Here is a 22,831-nt window from a genome sequence, read left to right as displayed (position 1 = left end):
AGCCGGGCTGAGTGGGGAGAGACCTGGAATGGCAGCTAAAGAGTTGGGGCTTGGCTTCTCTTGGGTAGGGGTCACGGAGGGTCTCTGACCGAGGCAGGGCCTTGAGCTGACTCAGATTTGGGGTTGGGGCCCAGCCCAGGAATAGAATGAGGCCTCAGGGCTGGACAGCAAGGAGTGGGGCAGATCGCAGAGTGTGTGTTGGGGGGCGGCCAGAATGACCTGGGCCTTCTGCGGTCTGAGCTGCTGCTGAGACCCTATTTCTTGAGGGTCTGAACCCCGTGCTGAGGCCCCCAGGCTCCCCACCTGGTCCTGTGTTTGGGGCTGTAGGTTTGGAGGAACCCCATGCACAGGTGTCCTTTGGGGTTGCTGAGAGATTCACAGCGTGGCCTCCTGGGCAGAACGGGCTTGGTGTGGACCCTGTGTGGGCAGTGGCCTTGCCCCTTCCAGACAGTTGACATGGAGAGGGCTTGGGTCCCTAGAGAGGGTCCCTTTACTTCTCTCTGTCTCTCAGGGATGTACAGGCAACTTTCTCGCGTGGAGTCACTGCCCGAATCCCCAGTGTGGATACTGGTGTCTGATCTCTGGGGTCTGTGGAAGAGCTAAGAATCAGACAGACCAGGGTGTGAAGCTTGGCTCTGCTACTTCTTAAACCTCAAATGACTTTGGGAAAATTGCCTAACACCGCTGGGCCTCAGTTTCCTCACTTGTGAGATGGGATGCGAGCAGCCCCGCTTCATGCTGGGGGACTTGGAGAGACGGTGGGGTGGAGTGGTCGGCTCAGGCTGTACAAGGAGGAAGTGACCCCGAGGGGCGGGGCCCTCTTCTGATTTGTGCTCCCCCCCCCCACCCCCTGGGAGCACTGGCAAGATGGTCACTAACCCTGTGACCCGTGTCCCTACCCCCAGCTCTTCAAGGGCAAGTTCTACCACTGTCTGGGCATAGACACCCGCAATATCACCAACCGCTCCGACTGCATGGCCGCCAGCTACCGCTGGGTCCATCACAAGTACAACTTCGACAATCTGGGCCAGGTGAGTGCCCCCTTCTGCTCTTGACCTGACCCATCCCCGGTGGGGGGGGCGGGTGACAACTCTTTGGTGCCGGCAGCCCTGGGATTACGGACCAGGCTCCAGTCCTCCCCTGCCAGGGCTTCTGCATTGCAAGCCTTTATTTCCTTATCTGCAGAATGGGTAGGGGTAGAACTCACTTCACAGGTAGCATGAGGCTTAGGGACCCTGAATACAGTGTCCAGCAGGTGCCTGGCATTTAGGAAGTGCTTTAGTGGACATTGCTTCCTGGCCCCCATCCCCTACCCGGGGGCCCTGACAGGCATTTTTGGAGTCAGCCAGACCAGGTGTGAATCCTGGCTTTGCCACTTACTGTAGGTGTAACCTCTCTGAGCCTCAGTTTCCCTGTTGGTAAAATGGGAATGTTACAGGCCACCATACAGGCTGTGGCAGAGATTAAAGTGTATCAAGCTCCTGGCCCAGGGTGGGTTTCTTCTCCCATCACCCATCTCCTCTGGTCCCGACTCTAGTTGGCAGGCAGGCCCCTGCCCAGTTCCTGCTTTGCCCTTGGTCCTCTCTCCTGGGGGCCTTCCAGGCTCGGCCATCTGGGTAGTGTCCCAGATGAGAGCCCCCAGCTGGCTGCCTCCAAAGAGCTCCCCCCACCCCCAAACTGCTCCTGTTTCTTGAGGGCCCACCTAGGTGGCTGGGTATGACTAGCCTTGGAGTGCCTTCCCCAGTTCACACAGAAAGGGAGCACGGATCCAACTCTGGGTGGCCCAGGGCCCGGGCCTCTCTGCTAAGGACCGTCCAACTGTATCCACTGAAGCGCTCATCCCCATGACCAGGGATTCCACTCCTCGGGGCCCCTGGGAAAGGAGCTGTGGGGCCTCAGAGGGGCAGTGAGTGGCCGGGAAATGGGGTCAGGAACTGGGTCCCAGTTACCCCCCGCCCCTCCGGATTCTCCAGAGGTAGTACATTTTCAAGTTCTTAACAACTCAGTGGTTGGTAAGACAATGTTTTATTTTTTAAATTTTTTAAATTTTTATTTTGTTCTAAGTTTTATTTATTTATTTGGCCGCACCACGCAGTATGTGGGATCTTAGTTTCCCGACCAAGTATCGAACCCCCGCCCCCTGAATTGGAAACGCGGAGTCTTAACCACTGGACTGCCAGGGAAGTCCCAAGACAATATTTTAAAAGAGATGTTCCAGGAGGCTGAGGGAAAGCCACGGGAGGCCCTTTATGATCTTGTTCCTGACTCCCTGACCTCAGCGCCAGGCCCAGGCCTGGCTGCTATGGAGCATCCCCAGCTCTTTCCCGTTCTGGGCATGCTTGATGCCAGGCTGATGCCCTGGGACCCCTGAGTAGGGTGTTCTCAGCCTGCAGAGCCATGTGGGAGGTTACAGCATGGCCTGAAACCTTGGATTCCTTGTTGGGCCATTTATCAGCAGTGTGCCCTCAGGCCAGTATTGACCCTCGCTCTGCTTCAGTGTCCTCGTCTGTAAATGGGGACAGTGATAGCAGGTCTGTGATTCCAAGGTCCCAGGCTCTCTGTACTTCAGGCCTCTGTGATCCAGGGGCTCACGGGGACATTTGCCCCTTGGTGTGTGAGGGCTTCGTGTGCCTCCCTGGCAGGGAGGGCTCCCTCTTTGTCCCCTGCCCTGCCCTCCTCCTGGGCCTGAGCCCTTTCTGGGCAGCCCTCAGCACCATTCCCGCCTGGAAGGGAAGAGGAGGGGTCTGTGCCCTGGGTGGGTAGGAAGGAGGGGCCAGTTCAGGGCAGGAGATCTATCCTGAGGATGCTTCGGCCTGCCGTCTGTATAGGAGCCTTAGCTGGCTGTCTCCTGGGGATCACCTCTGTTTCTAAAATCTGTTAGATGGGGCAGTTATTGCCATTTACAAGCAAAGAAGCTGGGGCCCAGAGACATTAAGGAGCCTGCCCCAAGTCACATAGCCAGTGAGTGGCAGAGCTTGGGCTGGTCCTGACTTCTCTCACGAGCTCCTGTTTTCAGGTGCCAGAGGCAAGCTTGGAGTGATGGTGGCAGGGCCCCACATGTTTGTCAGGAACCTTCCAGTTTAAAGTCTCAGCTGACCCTCCCATCCAGCATGGCAGGCAGTCACTGAAGTGTTAGCGCCATTCCGTGGGTGAGAGGAAAAGACCTCATGAATTTTCTTGTGCAGTTAATTTCAGAGCTGAGACCGGAGCCCAGGACTCCCGGTCCCGTGCTCATTCTCTTGCAGCAGTGCCTGCAGGGCATATGGCAGGCACACAGTGCATCCTCAGAAAAGGTTTGTCGGTTGAGGACACAGCTCTGCCCTGGACTTGGGGAAGGCCTCTTTGCCCCTCTGCCTCCCAGAGCTATGGCGGGGGCAGATGCAGCCTGAACTGCCCGCGCCCATTGCCCCTGTACCCTTTCCTCCCGTGTTCCAGGCCCTGATGTCCCTCTTCGTGCTGGCCTCCAAGGACGGCTGGGTGAACATCATGTACAATGGACTGGACGCGGTCGCTGTGGACCAGCAGGTGGGCGTGGCTGGGCCAGGTCCAGCCCGGGCAGTGGGGGAGGGACACGGTGTCTCTGGGGGCCTCGGGGTCTGAAGCTGGTGTTTCCCACTGTCAGCCACAGCCCGCCCCTCCTCGCCCTGGCCTGCACCCTGCCCCACGAGGGCCGCTCCCTGGCTGGTGTAAGTCACTGCTCTGTTTGCCTCAACAAACCCGCTCTGTGCAGGGCGAGCGCTGCGAGCTGGCTCCGCCAGGAGGGCTGCAGAGCCCGTGTGTGGAGAACTGAGTGTGTGGGAGGAGGCCGGGGGCCAGCCAGCTCTGGGGACGGCAGGTGCAGGCCTGGGCCGGACAGTGGCGTGCTCAGGGAGTCGTGAGGCCAGGGCCAGGGCTAGAGGTGGAGGGAGAGTGGCAGGAGGCGGGTGGCGCAGGGAAGCAGGGTGGGAAAGTCAGGAAGACCTGCGTATGCCGCCGGGGGTGGGGCGTAGCTGAGGGCAGTGGGTGTCAGTGAAGGGGTTATAGCGAGGTGAGCTTGCGGGAGCTTCCCGGGGCTGCTGGGTGAGGATGGATTTGGGAGTGGGAGGGTGGAAGGGGTCAGGGAGGAGGCCAGGCCCGAGAGGAGGCCTGAGCCCTCGCTCCCAAGATCCCCCTGAGAGTGGGGACCCCCTCTGGGGCTGGGCTGGGACTTTAGGCAAGACACGTGGCTGACCAGGGTCGGCAGTGCCGTGGCTGTGGGGGTCATGGGAGAAGGAGCAGGGAGTTGCTCTTGGTCATGACAGGGCCCATTCAGTGCAGGAATCGGGGCTGGGGGTAGTGCCTAGGCCTGTAAGCAGTCTCGGCTCTTGGCTTCTTGGGCCTCACCCCGTAGACTCTAGAGCTGGAGGTAGAGGTGGGGCTTGGGGATGTGGGGGGCATAGAGCACGTGGAGACATCCTCCTCCACTTCTTAGTTTGTACCCTCCTGCCTGCCACCCCTACCAACACACACAACACACACGCACACACACACACACACACACACACACACACACAGACTCCATCAGGGTTGCGCTCTCTCCTCTGCTGGCTGCTTTGTTTCCTGCCTTGTTTCTAGATGGATGAATAAGTGGATGAATGGTTGGATAAATGGACGGATGATCAGTGGACGGATGAATAAGTGGATGGGGGATGGATAGATGGTGGGTGAGAGGAAGAAGACAGATGGCGGGGAAGGGGAGGGCTCTCTTTGCTGAGCACCATACTTGTGCCAAGCAGGGTGGGCACTTCCTACCTCTGCCTCCTTCAAATCTCCCAGTTGCCCAGGAGGCTGCTGCCGGTGCCCCCACTGCACGGAGGCTCGGCGAGGTGGGGCGCGCCCCGCACAGTGGGCCCCCCCCGGTGCCCAACCAGCCTCCCTCAGCCCCATCTGGTCCCCGCAGCCCGTGCCCAACCACAACCCCTGGATGCTGCTCTACTTCATCTCCTTCCTGCTCATCGTCAGCTTCTTCGTGCTCAACATGTTCGTGGGCGTCGTGGTGGAGAACTTCCACAAGTGCCGGCAGCACCAGGAGGCCGAGGAGGCGCGGCGGCGCGAGGAGAAGCGGCTGCGGCGCCTGGAGAAGAAACGCCGGAGTGAGTGGGTGACGCGGGGGGCGGGGCGCAGGGGCCGAGGCCGGGGCGTGACCCCAGCCGCTGAGCCTTTGGAGCCAGAAGGGAACAGAGAACATGGCCCCCAGGCCCCTGGCCTTGCCCTTCCCCCAGCATCCACCTGTCCAGGTGACCTGACTCCTCTCGGTGTCCACCCGGAGTCTGATGGTGACCCCACTGCCCACCTGAATGAGGCCCTGGCAGCTCAGTCCAGGGAGAGCCTTGATGCCCCGCCCCGAGCTGCGGGATCCGTGTCCTGCCCCCAGCAGACCGGACCCCCCACAGGGGCACCATGGGGAGAATCGGTGCCCCCTTTGCCACCTTCCCTCACATCCTACCCCTTTCCCTCAAGGCGCCCTGGCCTGGGGGAGGAGACCTAACTGATTCCCAGGGCCTGGTGTGGACTGGCGCCTCTCCCCCTTGCTTCCTCCCTCCCCTCCACCTCTCCCTCCGTGTGCTCTGCCCCCACCTCGGCCCCAACCCTCTGTGGTCTGTGCCGCTCTGACCCCTGCCGCCCCACACCCCCTGCAGAGGCCCAGCGGCTGCCCTACTATGCCACCTACTGTCCCACGCGACTGCTCATCCACTCCATGTGCACCAGCCACTACCTGGACATCTTTATCACCTTCATCATCTGCCTCAATGTGGTCACCATGTCCCTGGAGCACTACAATCAGCCCACGGTGAGCCTGGCCTGGCCTCTGGCCCGAGGTCACGTGGTGGGGTTGGGTCCTCAGCAAGACCCCACCCCAGGGATGGGGTGGAGCAGGGTCTGAACCGTCCCCACTGGGGGTCCTATGCTCAGGAGGCGCAGGGCCTGGTAGGACAGATGAGTGAGAGGGAAAGGTCACTCGGTCCTGGTGAGCGGGGTGGGGCGGGGGTGAGGGTAGGAGGGATGATATTCGGACCCAGCCTTGAACATGGGTGACAGTAGCTGTGGTATGTTCAGTGTGACTCTGCAGGGCACACTGCAGATATTAACTCCCTAATCCTCACAGCAATCCTAAGGTGTGTCTGGGGGAGGCTTTTGTAGATGAGGAAACCGAGGCTCAGAGAGGTAAAATATGCGCAAGTTACTCAGCCAGTGAGTGGTGGAGGCAGGACCGGAACTTTGATTTGCATTCAAGGCCTGCCAGCTGGCTCCACCACTACGGGGCATATGGAGACTGGGGGAAGGGCAGGACCACTGGGGGCAAACACTGCGGTAGGAGAGGTGACCAGTTCCCAGCTAGTTGCAGGCAGTGTGCGTGAGGGACACATGAGGGGTACGTAGGGGCAAGTCTTCTTAAAGACTTACTGGAGTCGGGGAAGGAGGGGAGAGCAGAGGCTCCAGATGAGGAATTAGTATCTTATTTTACATGGTAGGAGAGGAATATTATGAGTGCAGGGAAAAGGAAGGCAACCATTGGTGGAATGGAACAGTAATTGTAGAACTTCTAAATTAACATGAAGAAATGGAGTAATAATAGTTCACAGTTACCAAGTATTTATTCTGTCTGGTCTTGGGCTATTACCTCATTTAATTTTTATAGCAGCTTTCTGAGGTGGGTGCTATTATCATCCCCAATTCATAGATCAGAAAACTAAGTCCCAGAGAGGTCAAGTGACTTGCCAAGTTTACACAGTGAATAAGGAGTAAGTGCTGAGTCTGGATTCAAATCTAGGCAGTCTGGTTCTTAACCACAACCCTTAACCATTACCCCATACTGCCTCCATAGAGTGGCAATTGGATCAAGCCAGCAGAAATAAGGAAAAGAAAACAGCAATGTAAAGTAAATCGTACACATTAAGTAAGGCGGAAAGCATAAAAGTAGATATGTAAATCATTGCATTAAATGTGAATGGAGTAAATTTTCCCCTTAAAAGGCAGAGATTTTCTGGCTGGAGTAAGGTGAGGGACAGGTCATGGGGCCTGGATCATGCTTCTCTTTGCTGCCCCTGCAGTCTCTGGAGACAGCCCTCAAGTACTGCAACTACATGTTCACCACTGTCTTTGTGCTGGAGGCTGTGCTGAAGCTGGTGGCATTTGGTCTGAGGCGCTTCTTCAAGGACCGGTGAGCAGCTGGGCTGGGGCAGCAGAGAGTGGGCTGCAGGATGAGGAAGCAGTCCTGACCTCTGGGGAAGCCTGGAGCAGCTGGAGGAGGGGAACCAATAAGTGTCTGGGTACTGATGGCCAGGGACCCCAGGGCTGCCTACAGCCCTGATGGCCAGGGACCCCAGGGCTGCCTACAGCCCTGATGGGTGCAGGGCATTCTGCCAAGCCCTCCTCAGCTCATCTCTTGTGGGTCCTCCATACCCCACAGGCAGAGCAGGGCATATCTCATGCTAGTCCTTCTTTTCAGAGGGAACACATTGGGCCCAGAGAGGTTGATGGACTCGCCCAAGGCCACACAGGGGGAGCACCTGGCTCAAGATTCAGACCTAGGAGTCAGAGCCCATTCCTCTTTCCCTGCAGAGGCCAGAGATGTTCATTTAGCCTGGTCAGCCTCTTGCTTGAGGGATCAGAGGCTGTGGGGGGCAGAGAAGGAGCTGGAACCACTGGGGTCTGGAGGGGCTGTTAGGGATCCCCTTGGGCCACGGCAGGAGGGTGGAGAGCTGGGAAGTTCCTCCCAGCTGGGGCGTATCTAACCTCGAGTGCCTCTCACCCTGCTTCTCACTCCTGCCCTCCTCTGCCCGGCCGCAAAGGTGGAACCAGCTGGACCTGGCCATCGTGCTGCTGTCTGTCATGGGCATCACGCTGGAGGAGATCGAGATCAACGCGGCGCTGCCCATCAACCCCACCATCATCCGCATCATGCGGGTCCTGCGCATTGCCCGGGGTTAGGGGCGGGCCGGGCACCGGGTGGGGACAGGTGGGGGAGGGCTGCGGGGCAGCATGGGCTTCCTGCTGAGCAGGGGAAACAGGAGCCAGGAGGAGCCCATACCTGATACACACTCAGCCCACCATCCCGTGGGCACACACGCACCCTGGTCCTGACAGCTCTGTACTGCACCCTGCATGCCCCCTCCATATAACACCCTGATCCTTGCGGTCCAGTCTGAGGTTGGGTTGAAAGGAACCCAGTGCAGCTGGGAAGACACTGGGTCCTCACCAGCATTTCTCCAACACTGCCTGGGACGCGCTTTCCTTGAAATCCTCTTTCTTCTCCCGGAAGCCTCCCTTTCTCTGCACGGCTGTCCTCACACTTCTTTCAAAAACCTCCTGCCTAAATGCTCACCCTTCCACCTGCCCTGCCTGTTGCCCCCAGATTCTGAAGTGGTGAGGGGGCCGGTGGAGAAACTCAGCAGTAACACTGGGGCCCTCTCCAGCCAGAGGGGAAGGGAGAGACCCCAGGGCCACTCACGCTTTGGTCGTCGTGGCCTCATCGCGGTGCATTACGCACTCACACACCTAATGTCCCTCCATTCCCACTGTGCCTGCCCCCCTTCTCTTGGACTTTTTTACACCGACGCCCCGACCTTGGGCACACATGTTTTTGTGCACCCACCCCCCGCCCCGCCCTGTTCAGCTGAACCCACGTGCTTGTAGTACGGCATCGCAGAGCTGTCATCCTTGATTTCACGCTCCTCCACTTTCTCACTCTCCTGCACTCACACACGAGCACATACGTGCACACGCCTGTCCCCACTGGCCCGGGCTGAGTGGGCCGGGCTGGGTGTCGCCCACAGTGCTGAAGCTGCTGAAGATGGCCACGGGGATGCGGGCCCTGCTGGACACCGTGGTGCAAGCTCTGCCCCAGGTAAGAGCTGCTCCTTTGGCCCCTCTCTGGGGCCCTGGGGGGCATGGGCCCTGACTTCCCTTCTCTCCAGACCTGCCCGGAGCCAGGGCAGAGTCCCACCTCCAGAGAAGCAAATGTGAGCCAGGGGCTGTGAGAGATGGGCGGGGTCCCCTCTGCTTCTTTCTCCCTGAGTCGCCAAGCGCTTGCCCACGCCTGCTGTGTACCGGACCCTGGGCTGGCCGCTGAGCCCCCATGTTCTGCCCTCAGGAGTCACCAGCCTGGTGGGGAAGACAGAGGCCTCGGGGCAGTGTGGGGAGAGGCCCTCACACTGGGGAATCAGGGAAGGCGTCAGGGCACTTTGAGCTTGACCTTGTAAGGTGGCTTGGTAGGAGAGGTGGTGATGGGGATGGAGAGGTGACAGATATGACATTCTAGGAGGAGACAGCATGAAACCCTGACCTGGGTGAGAACCCTGGGAAGTTAGGAAAGCCCCCCACATTGGTGAGCAGAAGGGAGATGGGTCAGGGCCACAGAGGGTGCATCTTTCATCCTCCTCGGAATTCTGCAGTCCCAGGCTCCCCCTCCCCGACTGTCCTGACTACTGATGGCTCCCCTTCTCCCTCCCCTCAGTGTGGTCTCACCTCACTCTGAGGTGAGCCTCATATACATTCATTTATTCATTATGACTCACCTAGTCTTAAGGAACTTTAAGTGTCTTAAAGTAAAAGGCACGGATACAGCATGCTAAAAATGAGGATAAAAGATTAACAGCCTGGGGCAGGTGAAAGCAAAGCTAATTCTCTCAGGAACCTGGGCTAAGGATGTTAATGAGTTCTGTTCTTGAGTTTGGTGTGAGTTTCCCAGCAGCCTAGCTGCAAAGGGAAAGTGACACGGCTTACAGCAGGTCTGGGTGGAAAGCAAGGGCCTTCATTCAGAGAGCTGTGGTCTTTCCTAACATGAAATCCCTTCAGAGGAATTTGTCACATGGGAGACGGGTGGGTGAGTGCTGGGCTGGGGGGGTGGGGTGTAGACAGGAAGTGGGCTGGAGCCCAGACTCAAGCCCTTTTGACCTGTGGTCAAAGCCTCATCCCCCATGAGAGCCTGGGTTTGTGACTCAATCTCTCGTGCCTTGATTTTCTTGCCTGTGAAATGGGGGATGATATCAGCGCTTACCTCAAAAGGGGTGTTGTGAGGTTTAAAATAGTTAAAGCTTATAAAGCACTGAACGGTACCTGGATCATAGGAAGTGCCAGGTAAGAGTCTGCTAAGGATGGAAATGGGGGTGGCAAGTGTGTGCCCCCAGCCTGCCTGGCCTCCTTGCCCCTTCCCCTCCCCCTTTCCCCTTGTTCTGACCCCTGGGCATCCTAGGGTGGCTCCCAGGCCAGCCCTGAGTTGGCATAGGGCACGTGGAGATGCCTAGGAGGTCCCAGCCTCGAGTAGGAGACACGTGACAGTAATTATACTTTAAGAGATGTGTGTGCCAAGAACCATGTGGTATTGGGGTGAGGGGCTTACCCCTCACCATCTACTAGCTGACCCTGGACATTTCCTCGGTTCTATGTAAAGTGATATGAAAATGAAACTTCAGCCCCATCCTTCCAGACTTTGCCTCAGGCACTCAGAGGGAGGAGACATCAGGGAAGGCTTCTCAGAGGAGGTGACCCATGATCTGGGTATTGAGGGGTGGGGAGGAGGCATTTAACAGGCAAAGACAGAGAGAGGGTCTTCCCTGCAGAGGAAACAGAATATGCAAATGGGGTCTGTTTTCTGTGTGGTTGGAGTCGGGGTGGAAAATCAGGCTGGGAGGGGTTCCGCAGGGCTGGATCACACAGGCCTTAGATGCCAAGACAGCAAACCTGGGCTTTGTCCTGTGGGCAGTGAGACCCACGGAAGGGTCTGGATAAGGGAGGCCTCAAGCAGAGCTGCCTTTAAGAAGATTGCTCTGGTGACCGTGAGGAGAATGGATTGAGGGAGAGGCTGGAGGGAGGGAGGCCGTTGAGGAGGCTGCTGTAGCCGTGCAGACTCGGAGATGCTGAGGGCAGGGAAGAGGGGGAGCTGGTAGAAAAGGTGAGGTCGAAGAAACGCTGACCTGGGCCCACACAGGGTGGGAAGCTGCGCTGAGGCTCAGGCCCTGCCGATTCCTTCTGGCAGTCGGGGCCTCACATCTGGCCTCAGAGGTACTCAATGAGTGCTTGTTTCATTAATGAACGAGCATCATTTAATTAGTCAGACACTGTTGGTGTGATTGTAGCACAGATCGGAAGGAAACCCTTGTCTGCAGCAGAGAAGCATTAGGAGTCTGTGATTAACGTGGTTTATTTTTCAGCAATTAATGCAAACATCCTCGGATTCTATTCATGCAGGTCTTCTGAGGGTTCTTGGAGATACTTCATTTCTAGGGCAGGAACATTTTTGAGCCTTATCTCATCCATAACACGAGTTAAAGGCGGTCTCTGGACTATGGATAGATTTGAAATAGGTTTGGATTCTGCGATGTTTTTCTCCCACAGGAGCTGTGGGATGGGGGTGGCTGCGTTTGCAGGAGGCTTCTGGAGCCCCCAGTCTTGCATGATTCCTATGTTCATTCCGCTCTGTGGCCGGGGCCCGTGCTGGCCTGAGGAAGCAGATCTGAATTAATCCAGCCATGTCCCTGCTCTCAAGGACTTCCCAGACTGGCAGAGACAGTGACAGGGACACACCAGTTACTCTCATGCTGTCAGACTGCATCCTGGTCTGCCTGAAGGAATCCAGGCAGGCTTCATGGAGGAGGTGGCATTATTGCTGCACCTTCCTTTCCTCTCTCTCTCCATTCATCTGTGGGATGGTACTAACCACACACAGGTGTAGCGACTGTGTGCATGGACCCTGGGGCCAGCCTGCTGGCTTGATCCCAGTCCTACCACTTACTAGCGATGTGGCCCTGGGCAAGTACTTCACCTCTCAGTACATCTGTTTCTTCACCTGAAGAATGGGGATAAAAGAGTTCATAGATCCCTGTGTGCAGTAATGAACGTGGAGTGCTTGAAACTGGGCCTCTCACAGCAAAGGCTCCACATGTGTTTTATTATTGTCCTGTGCTCTGTGCCGGATCTGGCCCGCCCTCCAGGAGGTCGTGCGGGGGTGGCAGACACGGACACAGAGCCTGGTGAAATGTTACAGCTGCCCCGACCCTCAGGCTGGTCCTTTGCCTGGAGCCTGCCACCCGCCACCTCCCCAGGCCCTGCCCAGTCCCACCTGCTGTCCCCACAGGTGGGCAACCTGGGCCTCCTCTTCATGCTGCTCTTCTTCATCTACGCTGCCCTGGGAGTGGAGCTCTTCGGGAAGCTGGGTGAGTGACGCCTGAAGCAGGCCTGGGGTTGGGGGGTTCGTGGAACAGGTCTGGTGGAGGGCCTCGGCAGGGTGGGGAGACCTGAGACCCACTCCCCCACCAGACTGTCCCGTCAAGGTCTTTGTATTGGGGAGATGCCCCCAGAGCAAGCCTTGGGGGGGGATGGATGGGCGACCCTCAGCCATCCACATGCCCCTCCCAGTGTGAATAGGAGCTTTTGAGAGACACTAGCCTGGGTCCGCAGGCACACCCAGGCCTGTGCAGTGGACCGCCGACTTGGGGCCCCCCAACTGTCTGGCCTCTCAGGGATGCCCCTTCCGGCTCCACCTGCCGGTGCCCGTCCAGAGCCAGTGCCGCCCCAGCAGGCAGAGTGGCCGGGGCACAGACCAAGGGTAACACAGCCCACATCCAGCCCAGCCCTGCACAGGGCTGGCTCCAGAAAGTGGGGCTCCCTTGGGCATTGGCCCTTACCCACCCCATCCTCTCTCTCAGGAATTGATACCTGGGTGGAGGGAGGCGCCAGGCTTACCGGAATTTGAGTCCCAGCTTGTGTGCCACCTCCTCGAGCCTCAGTTTCTCCATCTGTGGGCTGGGCACAGTCCGCACGCACCTCTGAGGTTGTCGTGGGGATTCTGAGATGAGGCTGAGAGGCAGCAGTGCAGGGCGGCCCGGGCTGACCCCACTCTCCTTCCAGTGTGCAATGACGAGAACCCGTGTGAGGGCATGAGCCGGCACGCCACCTTCGAGAACTTCGGCATGGCCTTCCTCACGCTCTTCCAGGTCTCCACTGGCGACAACTGGAACGGGATCATGAAGGTACACGTGGGTGGGCTGGGGAGGGAGAGTTGGGCGGGTTCCGGGTCCTGACAGCCAGGGCTCCCGGGCCCTCTGCCTGCCCAGCGCCCTGTCGCACACGGGAGGAGGGTGCAGGGCACAGAGAAGCAGAGGGACCTGCCCGGGACCCTGAAGCACAGTGAGGTAGAGATGAGGCTAGGGTCTCTGTCCGCCCCTAAGTGCTGCTCTGGGGTCAGTGCTCAGATTCTAGGGGACAGGACTCCGCCCAGGGCCAGAGGGTCCTGGGGGCCCACGGCCAGGGCCAGGGGCTCCGGGCACCACTCCTCCGGGTGCCAGGCCCTCGGCGTTGGCCTCACTGCCCATCACCCAGCGCAGGCTTCCTGGCTCTGGCCCGCCGTCTGGCCTGGACTGGGCGGGGAGGGGCTCGTGCGGACAGAGATGAGGCCTGTGCCTGGAGGCCCCCGGGCCTCACCGCTGCCTCCCCGCCCCGCCGGGCGCAGGACACGCTGCGGGACTGCACCCATGACGAGCGCAGCTGCCTGAGCAGCCTGCAGTTCGTGTCGCCGCTGTACTTCGTCAGCTTCGTGCTCACGGCCCAGTTCGTGCTCATCAACGTGGTGGTGGCCGTGCTCATGAAGCACCTGGACGACAGCAACAAGGAGGCCCAGGAGGACGCTGAGATGGACGCCGAGCTCGAGCTGGAGATGGCCCACGGCCTGGGCCCCGGCCCGCGGCCACCCGCCGGCTCCCCGGGGGCGCACGTGCCTGGCCGCGGGCCAGGAGGGGCGGGTAGCGTGGGCGACGCCGAGGGCCGCCTGATCCGAAACTGCTACTCGCCAGCCCAGGTGGGCGGGGCCCGGAGAGGGCAGCGGGGTCGCCGAGGGCCGGGAGGGCAGCTGGGCCGGGGCCTCGGGCAGAAAGCTCTGTCGTTTCGGGCCCCACTCGCTCAGCTCCACTGAAGGGGCGACCCTGTGATGAGGGGTCGGGCCCAGGCCACGGGCAGAGAACCAGGAGGGCAGCTGTGCCCGCCCACCCCGCCGTCCCGACCCGGCCGATAATCCCGCCTGTCCCCACCCCGTCCCCGTCCGCCTAGGAGAACCTGTGGCTGGACAGCGTCTCTTTAATCATCAAGGACTCCTTGGAGGGGGAGCTGACCATCATCGACAACCTGTCCGGCTCCATCTTCCACCACTACTCCTCCCCGGCCGGCTGCGAGAAGTGTCACCACGACAAGCAGGAGGTAGTGGCAGCCCCGGAGGGAGCTGGGGCCTCGGGGTTGGGGGCCAGCCGGAGGGGAGAGCGGCTCTGGGCGGAGGCCTGGCTGGCCTGACTTGTCCGACGCTGCCCGGGTGGCTGTGGCAGACCTGCCTCCCTGAGCCCGGGCTGGCCTGTCCCTCCGCTCAGTGCAGGCCTGTGGCGTGGCCTCAGGAGCTGCGAGGCCCCTCTCTGTGTCTGTACACAGTGGGTGCTCAGACAGGGCCCACCTTGGTGGTGGGCTGCTGGGGCCAGCACGAAGCCCATGTGTCACCTCTGGTGCAGTTTGCCTTTTCTGTGACAAACTCCAGGCGGAGTTTCCCGGATGGGCATCCCAGGGCGTCCAGTGGCCTTGGGCCTGTCTTGTGCGGGCTCAGGCGGGCCCTCTCCCCTCTCCCCAGTGGGGCCCTGAGCTCCTCCCCAGGGGTGTTCCAGCCCCTGGGAACCCCTCTAGCCTGAAGTGGCTTCAAATTCCCCAGGGTCCTCTGGGCTTGCAAACACCTCTGCACGTACGGGTAGCCTGCACAGGGCCACGGGTGAGTCAGACCCAGTCAGCCTCGAGTGGCACTCGGCCTGGGGGCAAGCAGACCAGCTTTGGTTCACAGCTCACGGCAGCTCACCTGCCCTCCAGCCCAGCCCAGGCCTGGCACTCTGCTGGCTGTGACACCCTCGTGTCGTCTCCCACCCCCTGCCCAGGCTGGGTCCCTTCACAGGGTGGACATGCTGTCCATGCTCAGATCTCTGGTTCTCTCTGACCCCTGCCCTGCATCTTTCTGGAGGACCAGACTGCCCCATCCCAGCCCCAGGGGTGACCCGACGCTGCCGCCTCTCCCTGCAGGTGCAGCTGGCCGAGACAGAGGCCTTCTCCCTGAACTCAGACAGGTCCTCGTCCATCCTGCTTGGCGATGACCTGAGTCTGGAGGACCCCGCAGCCTGCCCACCCGGCTCCAGAGACAGCAAGGTGAGCGCCCGGTGGGCTCCTGGGCAGGCGGATCTGTCCTTGAGCCTGGCCTCTGCCTGCTGTGCCAGAACACTGCTCCTTCCTGGCTCACCATTTAAGTGGCACCCACTGTGTGCTGGGCCCTCACCTCCTGTTGATCAGATGAGGGCTGGGAACAGAGAGGTGGAGTGATTTACCTGAAGTCACACAGCAACGAGGCCAGCCAGGGCTCCAATCACAGCATCCAAGTGGCCTTGGCCACTCACTGTAGCCTTGGATGTTTTTGATCCATTTAATGGGAGTTGTCCCTGGCGGGCCAAACTTACAAGGGGGCCGTAAGGCTTTAGAGTTGAAACAGGTGCAAGCACCTACTGTGTGCCAGACTTTACTTGCACTCAGTGTGTCCATTCCCCAGCTCTGTGCGGCAGGGATAATGTGGCTCCATTTCACATGTAAGGACATGAGAGCTCTGAGAAGTGAGCTAGCTTGTCCTGTCACACAGCCGGGCAAGGCAGAGCAGGGAAGCCAGCCCTGGGGCTGGTCCCCAACCTCTGCCCTCGAGGTGGTCAGTCTGAGGATGCCAGGAGGGCTGGAAGGGCCACTATGTTAATCCTGCAGACTCGGGCAGGGGAGGTCTGCCACCTGGCTTGTGACCTCAAGGCCAAGTCGTTCTTGCCCCAGCTCGGGGATGAGAGAGGGAGCCCCTGGCCTGAGGTTGGGGTGCAGTGGCCCCTCCCTAAGAGAGCCTCGGTCCCCCTGACCCCTGACTCCTGGGGCAGCCTGGGTTTGGCACCACTGCCCCCCAGGGCTGTCCTCCATCAGCTCCAGGAAGGCTGGGATGGGGGGAGTGGATCTTCCCAGCCCCTCCCTGCCCCCCTGTTCCTTCCCTGACAGCTGACAGCTCCTACAGCTCCTGCCACCCATCCCCAGCCCTTTCCTGTATCTCTTGCACCCCTGCACTGTTTTCCACACAGGATGTTGGGGTGCACAGTTTCTAGGGCCTCGTTGGGCTTAGATGGGTGCTGCTTTATTAGAACTCAAAGAACAGTTCATAGGGGGCTCATCTGCCTTGGAGGGGGCATTGAGGCAGCTTTTGAGGAGCTTACTGTGCAGAGGTCGCCTTGGGCTGCAGGGTTGAGAAGGGTTAGGGCCCAGGGAGTGCCAGGAAGGAAAGCTGGCAGCTTCTGGGTGCCAGGCCCCAGAAGGAGGGGTTACTCTCTCGTTTATGGCTGTGAGAACGGAGACTCAGCCACAAGAAGGGGCCTGCCCAGGGTCATGCTCACAGGGAGGCCCTGCACCCGCTTGGCCAATCTTCTGGTGCCTTCACCCGCCTAGACTTGGCTTTTTTACTGGCTAGGGTCTGAGCTAGGTACTTGGCTACAGAGACAAGGAAGACCCTCAAGGACCTCAGAGTCATGAGGGCAGTGAGTGGGAAACTGCTACCTGCCTGGGACATCAGAGAGGGCTTCCTGGAGGCGGGGCCCTTTCACCCAGGATTTGGAAGATGATGATTGCTGGCCAGGTGGCGGAGGCGAGAAGGCCATCCCAGGCAGTGAGCGCGACCAAGCAAAGGGCTGAAGAGCAGGGGCATGAAAGCAGCTGTGGCAGGCTGTCCCCCCTCCACCATCCTGCCCCTTTCACCTCCCTTTTCCTGTAGGGTGAGCCGGACCCGCCTGAGCCGATGCGGGTAGGGGACCTGGGTGAATGCTTCTTCCCCGTATCCAACACGGCCGTCTCGTCGGGTCCAGAGAACTTCCTGTGTGAGATGGAGTCGATCCCATTCAACCCCGTCCGGTCCTGGCTGAAACACGAGAGCAGCCAAGGTGAGGGGTGGGAGCCCCGTCCGCTCCCCACAGCCCTGATCTCGGGTGTTGGCTTCAGAGGGGGCGGGCTGAGTTTTTTCCTTGGTATTTTTGCCTAGACTATTATATTGAGTCCAGAAAGAACCAGATGGATAACTGATAATAAAAGATAGGAATCTCAGGCCTGATAGAACAATGACAGAAGATCAGGAGCCAAACAATACAGAGAAATGAGATCATAATTATACCAGAATTCTAGGCTAGTGGAAGATTCACGCTGAGTGTCCTAGGAGCCGTGGTGAAAGAGGAAACACGTTGGCACACAGCTCATCAAGCAGAATGAAAGCTGCCTAATTATTGAAGGGTTTTTCTAGAGCTGAATTCGAGAGGTGTTTATCCCACAGATCGTCACACAAGGTGATGCTGAACAACAGAAAGCCTGTTGTCCTCAACAGCCCTTTCATACAAAGCCCCGCCCTCAGCATCCTCTGTTGGCGCTTTGGGCTTGTGGCTGGGCTCTTGGCGGGAGGACGGAGGACTCAGTTGACTGGTCCATCACGGACTTACCTTCACCTCCAGTCCCCTTGGAGGGTGATGGGATCTGGCTTCACAGCACTGGCTGGGGAAGGGGGCAGAGGGGTGAGCTCAGCAGGAGAGGGGCCCCAGACCCTGAGCTCACCCCAAGTACTATTCTGGAGGGCCTGGCCTTGAGCGCTTTCCAGGAGCTGGAGGTGGAGTGACTTTTCCGAGGACCTTCCCTAAAGCTGACGGCCTCTGGACTGGACATGATGGCTGAGGGGCCAAGACCCCAGACTTCCTGAACCAAAAGTTGGGGCACAGGACCCAAGAGCCGTTCTGATCCAACGAAATCCCATCTTCTTTACCTAACCATTCATTAGCATTTTTCTTAAATAATAAGACATAGATTAGGAATCCCCCTACCTGGGGACATTCAAGCTTCCATCTTCATCCTGGAAGGCACTCAGGGGGCTGTGGACAGAGGTTGCCTCCGCAGACCGGCCCCAGCTCTCATTTCCCCCTCGCCCTCTCCTTGCCCCTCTCCGTCCCCAGCACTCTGTCTGCTCTGGCATCCTGCCTGCTGTCCTAGGGGGGCCCCCAGGCCTGGCCAGACCTCCTGGGTGTCGGGACCTGGGGGGTGACTGTCATAGTGAGCACTGCTCTGCACGGGGCTGGGAGCTCCACAGCTGCCTCTTGCTCTTACAGCCTTCTCTCCACTCCTCAAGGTGGGCAGCTGGTCCCCACTTCACAGAGGAAGGAACCCAGGGGGCCTTGAGCCTGGGTCTGCTTGGCTCCAGAACCTGTGCCTTTGCCTAGTGCCCACCCTCCCAGGACTCACACGGGCAGGCTCGGGGTTCCTCTCTTGCTTTCACAAAGGGGACACCGAGGCTCAGAGAGGGAGCCCACGGTCTCACAGCCAGTTTGTTAGGTGGCCCCTTCCTGCCAGCCACCCTCAGGGGCCTGAGCCTGCTCCCCAGCCCCCTCTTCTCCCCCCCCAGCAGCGCCCCCGAGCCCCTTCTCCCCGGATGCCTCCAGCCCACTCCTGCCCATGCCGGCCGAGTTCTTCCACCCTGCTGTGGCCGCCAGCCAGAAAGGACAGGAGAAGGGCACTGGTGCCGGGACACTCCCCAAGATTGCCCTGCAGGGCTCCTGGGCGTCCCTGCGGTTGCCGAGCGTCAACTGCACCCTCCTTCAGCAGGTATGGCACCTCCCAGCTCTGAGAGCTCTCCTGTCAGGGGACATCTGAGGGGGGCCCTTAAGTCCAAGGTGGAGGAGGAGGGGATGGGCCCAGCCAAAGGCACGGGGCACGGCAGTGCTGGGGGCACTTGGGAAAGTGAGGGGGTAGTGCTGAGACTTGAGGGAGGAGGTGGCCCTAGAGGCTGATAAAGTGGGCAGGGCCGGGTCCTAGGGCATCTGGGGACAGAAGAGTGTGGGGCGGGCCCAGGCTTGGGGGGGGGGGGCGGCCCTGAAGGAAGGTCATGGGCTCTAGCTTGAGGGGATGGGGAGGAGGGGGCGTTGGGAGGCTTTGCAGGGGGTGGGGTGGAGCTCTGAGGGGGTTGGGGTGTGATTAGGGTCAGCGGACGTGAGGTCCCTCTTCTGTGGGCGGGTGCTGGGGGAAGGGACCAGGTCTCCGGGAGAGGCACCCTGCGGGGGAGGGAGGGCGGAGGGAGGGCGGAGGGAGGGCGGGTCCTGGGGGAAGGGACCAGGTCTCCGGGAGAGGCACCCTGCGGGGGAGGGAGGGCGGAGGGAGGGCGGAGGGAGGGCGGGGCCCAGGGCCCTGGCAGTCGTTTGCTTGCTTGGTGACTGCGGACCCCAGCTGCGCGCCTGGCTGTGTGCTAGGCTTGGAGGCTACAGCGGGCGGCACAATGACAGAATCCCTGCCTCCTGAGGTTTACAGTTTAGTGTTTAGTGCGTTGCAGGGATGTGGGAGGAGAGAAGATACACCAAAAGAAATGCATGGAAAGTACAGTCTCTTTGATAGTGATACGGGCCAGGAAGAACGCTGTGCAGGGAGCGGGGGCGCGGAGGGGCTGGGAAGGCTGTGAGGGGTGAAGCGGCTGGGTATCAGCCGGGAAGAACTTTCCAGGCGGCAGCCAGAGCAGAGGTGCGGGTGGGGGTAGGGGAGTGTGGTTGGGCCGGGAGGACCCCGGTGAGCAAGGAGGAGGGTGGTGGGAAGTGAGGTCCCAGAGAGGTGGGGTGGGGCCCAAGGGCTTTTACCCCCGGTGAGCCCGGAGCCTACACCGCCGGGGCCAGGGTCTGATGGGGTCCGAGAAGGATGACGCCGACTGTCCCCGAGGGTCAGGGAGTGGGGTGGGGCAGGGGGCCGGGTCGGAGGGCCACCCAGGAGCTCAGACAGGTGGTGGTAGGGCGAAGGGGAAGCCTGGGATGCCGCCTGTGATCCGAGGGAGTTGGAAGGAGGGCTGGGCGTGCCCGCGTGTCACCGGGAGGGGCGGGCTGCGGGACACCGGGCGGTCCCCCATCCCCTGTGACCTCCCCGCAGGCCACGGGGAGCAACACGTCGCTGGAGGGCAGCCGCAGCAGCTCGGCGGGCAGCCTGCAGACCACGCTGGAGGACAGCCTGACCCTGAGCGACAGCCCGCGGCGCGCCCTGGGGCCGCCCGCGCCCGCCCTGGGGCTCCGCGCCGGCCCGTCGCCAGCCGCCCGCCGTCGCCCGAGCCTGCGGGGCCGGGGCCCGTTCAGCCTGCGCGGGCTGCGGGCGCATCAGCGCAGCCACAGCAGCGGGGGCTCCACCAGCCCGGGCTGCACCCAGCACGACTCCATGGACCCGTCGGACGAGGAGGGCGCGGGCGGCCGGGCCGACGGGGGCGGCGGGGGCGCGGGCAGCGAGCACTCGGAGACGCTCAGCAGCCTTTCGCTCACCTCCCTCTTCGGGCCGCCGCCCCCGCCGCCCGGCCTCCCGCCCGCGCGCAGGTTCAGCAGTACCAGCAGCCTGGCCGCCGGCCCCGGCCGCCCCCGCGCCGCCGCCCGGCCCCGAGGCCTGGCCCGCAGCCCCTCCTGGGCCGCCGATGGCCGCAAGGACCCGCCGTGCCAGGCCGATCCGGCCGCCGACCGGGGCCCCTGGGCGCCCGAGCCGCAGCCGCCGCCGGGGGAGCCACAGCCCGGGGACGCCGCGAGCCAGGGGAGAAGATGAGGGCCGCCGTCCACCCGCCCCGTCTCACCTTCTTTACCTCAGGAGCCAGGGGCAGACAGCAATACTTCGTCCGCGACCTGGGCGCCACGCCGAGCCGCCGGGGCTGGGGGAGGAGCAGGGTCCGGGTTGCCGAGGCTCAGATGGGCTCAGCGTGGTCCTGCCCGTGCATATACGTGTATACATATGCATATACATAGAGACAGACATATATATTTATTTATTTTTTCTACTGAGAGCTTATGACTTCCAGAAAGTGCTAAAGTTGGGGAGTGCGGGTCCGGGCCCAGATGGGGCTTTGGCCTGATGTTTGGGACCCAGGCCAGACCCACTCCAGGGCAGAAGGTCCTGCCCGGGCGTTGGCAGCTGTGATTTCTGGCGTCTCCCCTGGGCTGAGAGTAGCTTGGAGAGGGCTCTCAGGCCTCCGAGGGTCCTGTGGCCGGGGAGACAGGCCCAGAAGAAGAGGTGGAATTCAGGGTGCATTTTTTTCCTTTAAAGAAGAAACGCTGCTAAGACCCCGCCCGTCCAGGTGTTGGGGTGTCTGTCTTGTTCCCGACCGTCTAGTTGTTGTGACAGTCTTTTGTAGATGCCCCAGAGCACACAAACTCTCTTAGTCAACCAGTTAGATGTCTTTCTTTAGAAAAACCAGGGGTGAGTAGTCGTATTTTTTTAGGGCAGGGGTGGGGGGAAGGGCAGCTCCAAGGCTGGGCAGGGGCCTCTGCCTCAGGTGAGGTCCCCGGCCCAGGTGGCTTTGCCCCAAGGAGGCTGAGGGCAGCAAGGCTGCAGGAGGGAGAGGAAAGGTGGAGGCATTAAGCAGATGAGATGCTTGGAGGTCAAGGGAACCCGCGTGGTCTGTGCTGGTCGGGCTGCCCCTGGGGCTCCTGGGCTCGGGCAGTCAGTGGCTGGTTACTTATTGCCTTTTACCCCCCAGGTGGACCCTGAGCCACGGCCATTCCAGGAGGTTGTACCCCCCGTCCCCTCACAACCCCCTGTCCCCTGAGCTACTCTGCTGCCCCTTTCCCCACCCTCCATGGAGTTCAGGGTAAAGCAGATCTGACAGGATTCTAAGCAGGGGTGATGCCCAGCCTGGCACCTGGAGACCACATCCTCCCTCCTCCTCCCGCTGCTTGTCTCTGGGTCTCCGTTTCATACCCATCACCCCCACTTTCCCAGAGCTGCAGTGCTTCCCAAATGGGTTCACGGACAGGTATTTTTTTATTTGACTAGTTATGCATTTACTTTAGTATTTATTAGAAAAAAAACAGTACACTGAACCCGTGATTTCACAGACATATTGCTGAGGTCAAGGCTAGGTTTTTGAGCAGTGAATGGACTTGAAGTCAGTCTGAAGAAGGTTGGAATGTGGTGGTGGAATGGTCTGCAGACACGCAGGGGTCATGGGGTGGGAAAGGCTGCAAGTTGGGACCTACTGTGCTTCAGGAATAACCAGGCCTTTTGCCTGTGTGAGATCGTCTCAGTGGCTTCAGCTGGGCCCCACTGAGGAGCCCGTGACCTTGTTCCCAAACCCTGACCTTAAAGAGTCTGGCTTTGGGCTGGGCTGCAAGTTGTGGGGAGGGTCTGCTTGACGGGCTCTGGGTGTCTTCTGGGCAGCATAGGGCCCCCTGGGGCCTGGGCATCGTGCACAGGGAGAGGGCAATGTGGCCTGCAAAGCCTTTCCCCCAGAGCTGGTGGGGGGAAGGGTTGCCAGGCCCACTTTACACCTGAGGAAACCAAGGCCCAGGGAGGTGAAGGGGCCACCTCAGGATCCCCCGGGGCCTGGGCAGCAAAGAGGCTAGGGCGCCGTTGGGGGGCCAGCACCTGAGTACCTGGAATGTGAAACAGTGACCCTGTGTTTCAAAGCGGGTGGATTCAGAAGGCACAGCCTGGCTGCGGGCCTCTTTTGGCAGCGGGGGAGTTGAGACCTGGATTTGCCCCCGCGCTTCTGGAGCCTCCCTCTCCTCGCCCAGAAGTGTGGTGGTGGGCAGTCCTCTTCGAGAGGTCGCTATGAGGACACACAAGGCGATGCCCAGACGCTGTGCTCCCTCCCAGGACGGGAGCCTCCAGGGTGGGAGGTTGGCTGGGCCTGGGGTCGCGTCCCCTCCTGCCCCCGGTGGCCTGTTGGCTGGTGAGGGAGGCCGGGCCCAAGTCCCAAGCCGCCTGCCTGCTCCAGAGAGCCTTGCGCTGGCTGCCTTTGCCACGC

The 22,831-nt window shown here is 60.5% G+C and overlaps 1 protein-coding gene across 1 annotated transcript in view; it reads left to right on the top strand.

Moving 5' to 3' along the window:
- Positions 1-21,237, top strand: part of CACNA1I (calcium voltage-gated channel subunit alpha1 I) — a 104,443-nt gene extending 83,206 nt beyond the window's left edge. The window contains exons 22-36 of the mRNA XM_061205491.1: positions 906-1,031; positions 3,436-3,525; positions 4,919-5,111; positions 5,658-5,809; positions 7,071-7,180; positions 7,812-7,945; positions 8,796-8,866; positions 12,095-12,173; positions 12,868-12,989; positions 13,469-13,813; positions 14,062-14,208; positions 15,061-15,183; positions 16,820-16,985; positions 18,485-18,681; positions 19,984-21,237. Of these exons, the coding sequence (XP_061061474.1) occupies positions 906-1,031; positions 3,436-3,525; positions 4,919-5,111; positions 5,658-5,809; positions 7,071-7,180; positions 7,812-7,945; positions 8,796-8,866; positions 12,095-12,173; positions 12,868-12,989; positions 13,469-13,813; positions 14,062-14,208; positions 15,061-15,183; positions 16,820-16,985; positions 18,485-18,681; positions 19,984-20,634 (2,706 nt within the window). The 3' untranslated portion in view covers positions 20,635-21,237. The remainder of the gene's footprint in view (positions 1-905; positions 1,032-3,435; positions 3,526-4,918; positions 5,112-5,657; positions 5,810-7,070; positions 7,181-7,811; positions 7,946-8,795; positions 8,867-12,094; positions 12,174-12,867; positions 12,990-13,468; positions 13,814-14,061; positions 14,209-15,060; positions 15,184-16,819; positions 16,986-18,484; positions 18,682-19,983) is intronic.
- Positions 21,238-22,831: the final 1,594 nt, after the last annotated feature.

The sequence above is a fragment of the Eubalaena glacialis genome, chromosome 11, assembly GCF_028564815.1.
Source record: "Eubalaena glacialis isolate mEubGla1 chromosome 11, mEubGla1.1.hap2.+ XY, whole genome shotgun sequence".
Taxonomy (NCBI): Eukaryota; Metazoa; Chordata; class Mammalia; order Artiodactyla; family Balaenidae; genus Eubalaena; species Eubalaena glacialis.
This window is presented reverse-complemented; position numbering and strand designations above follow the sequence as displayed.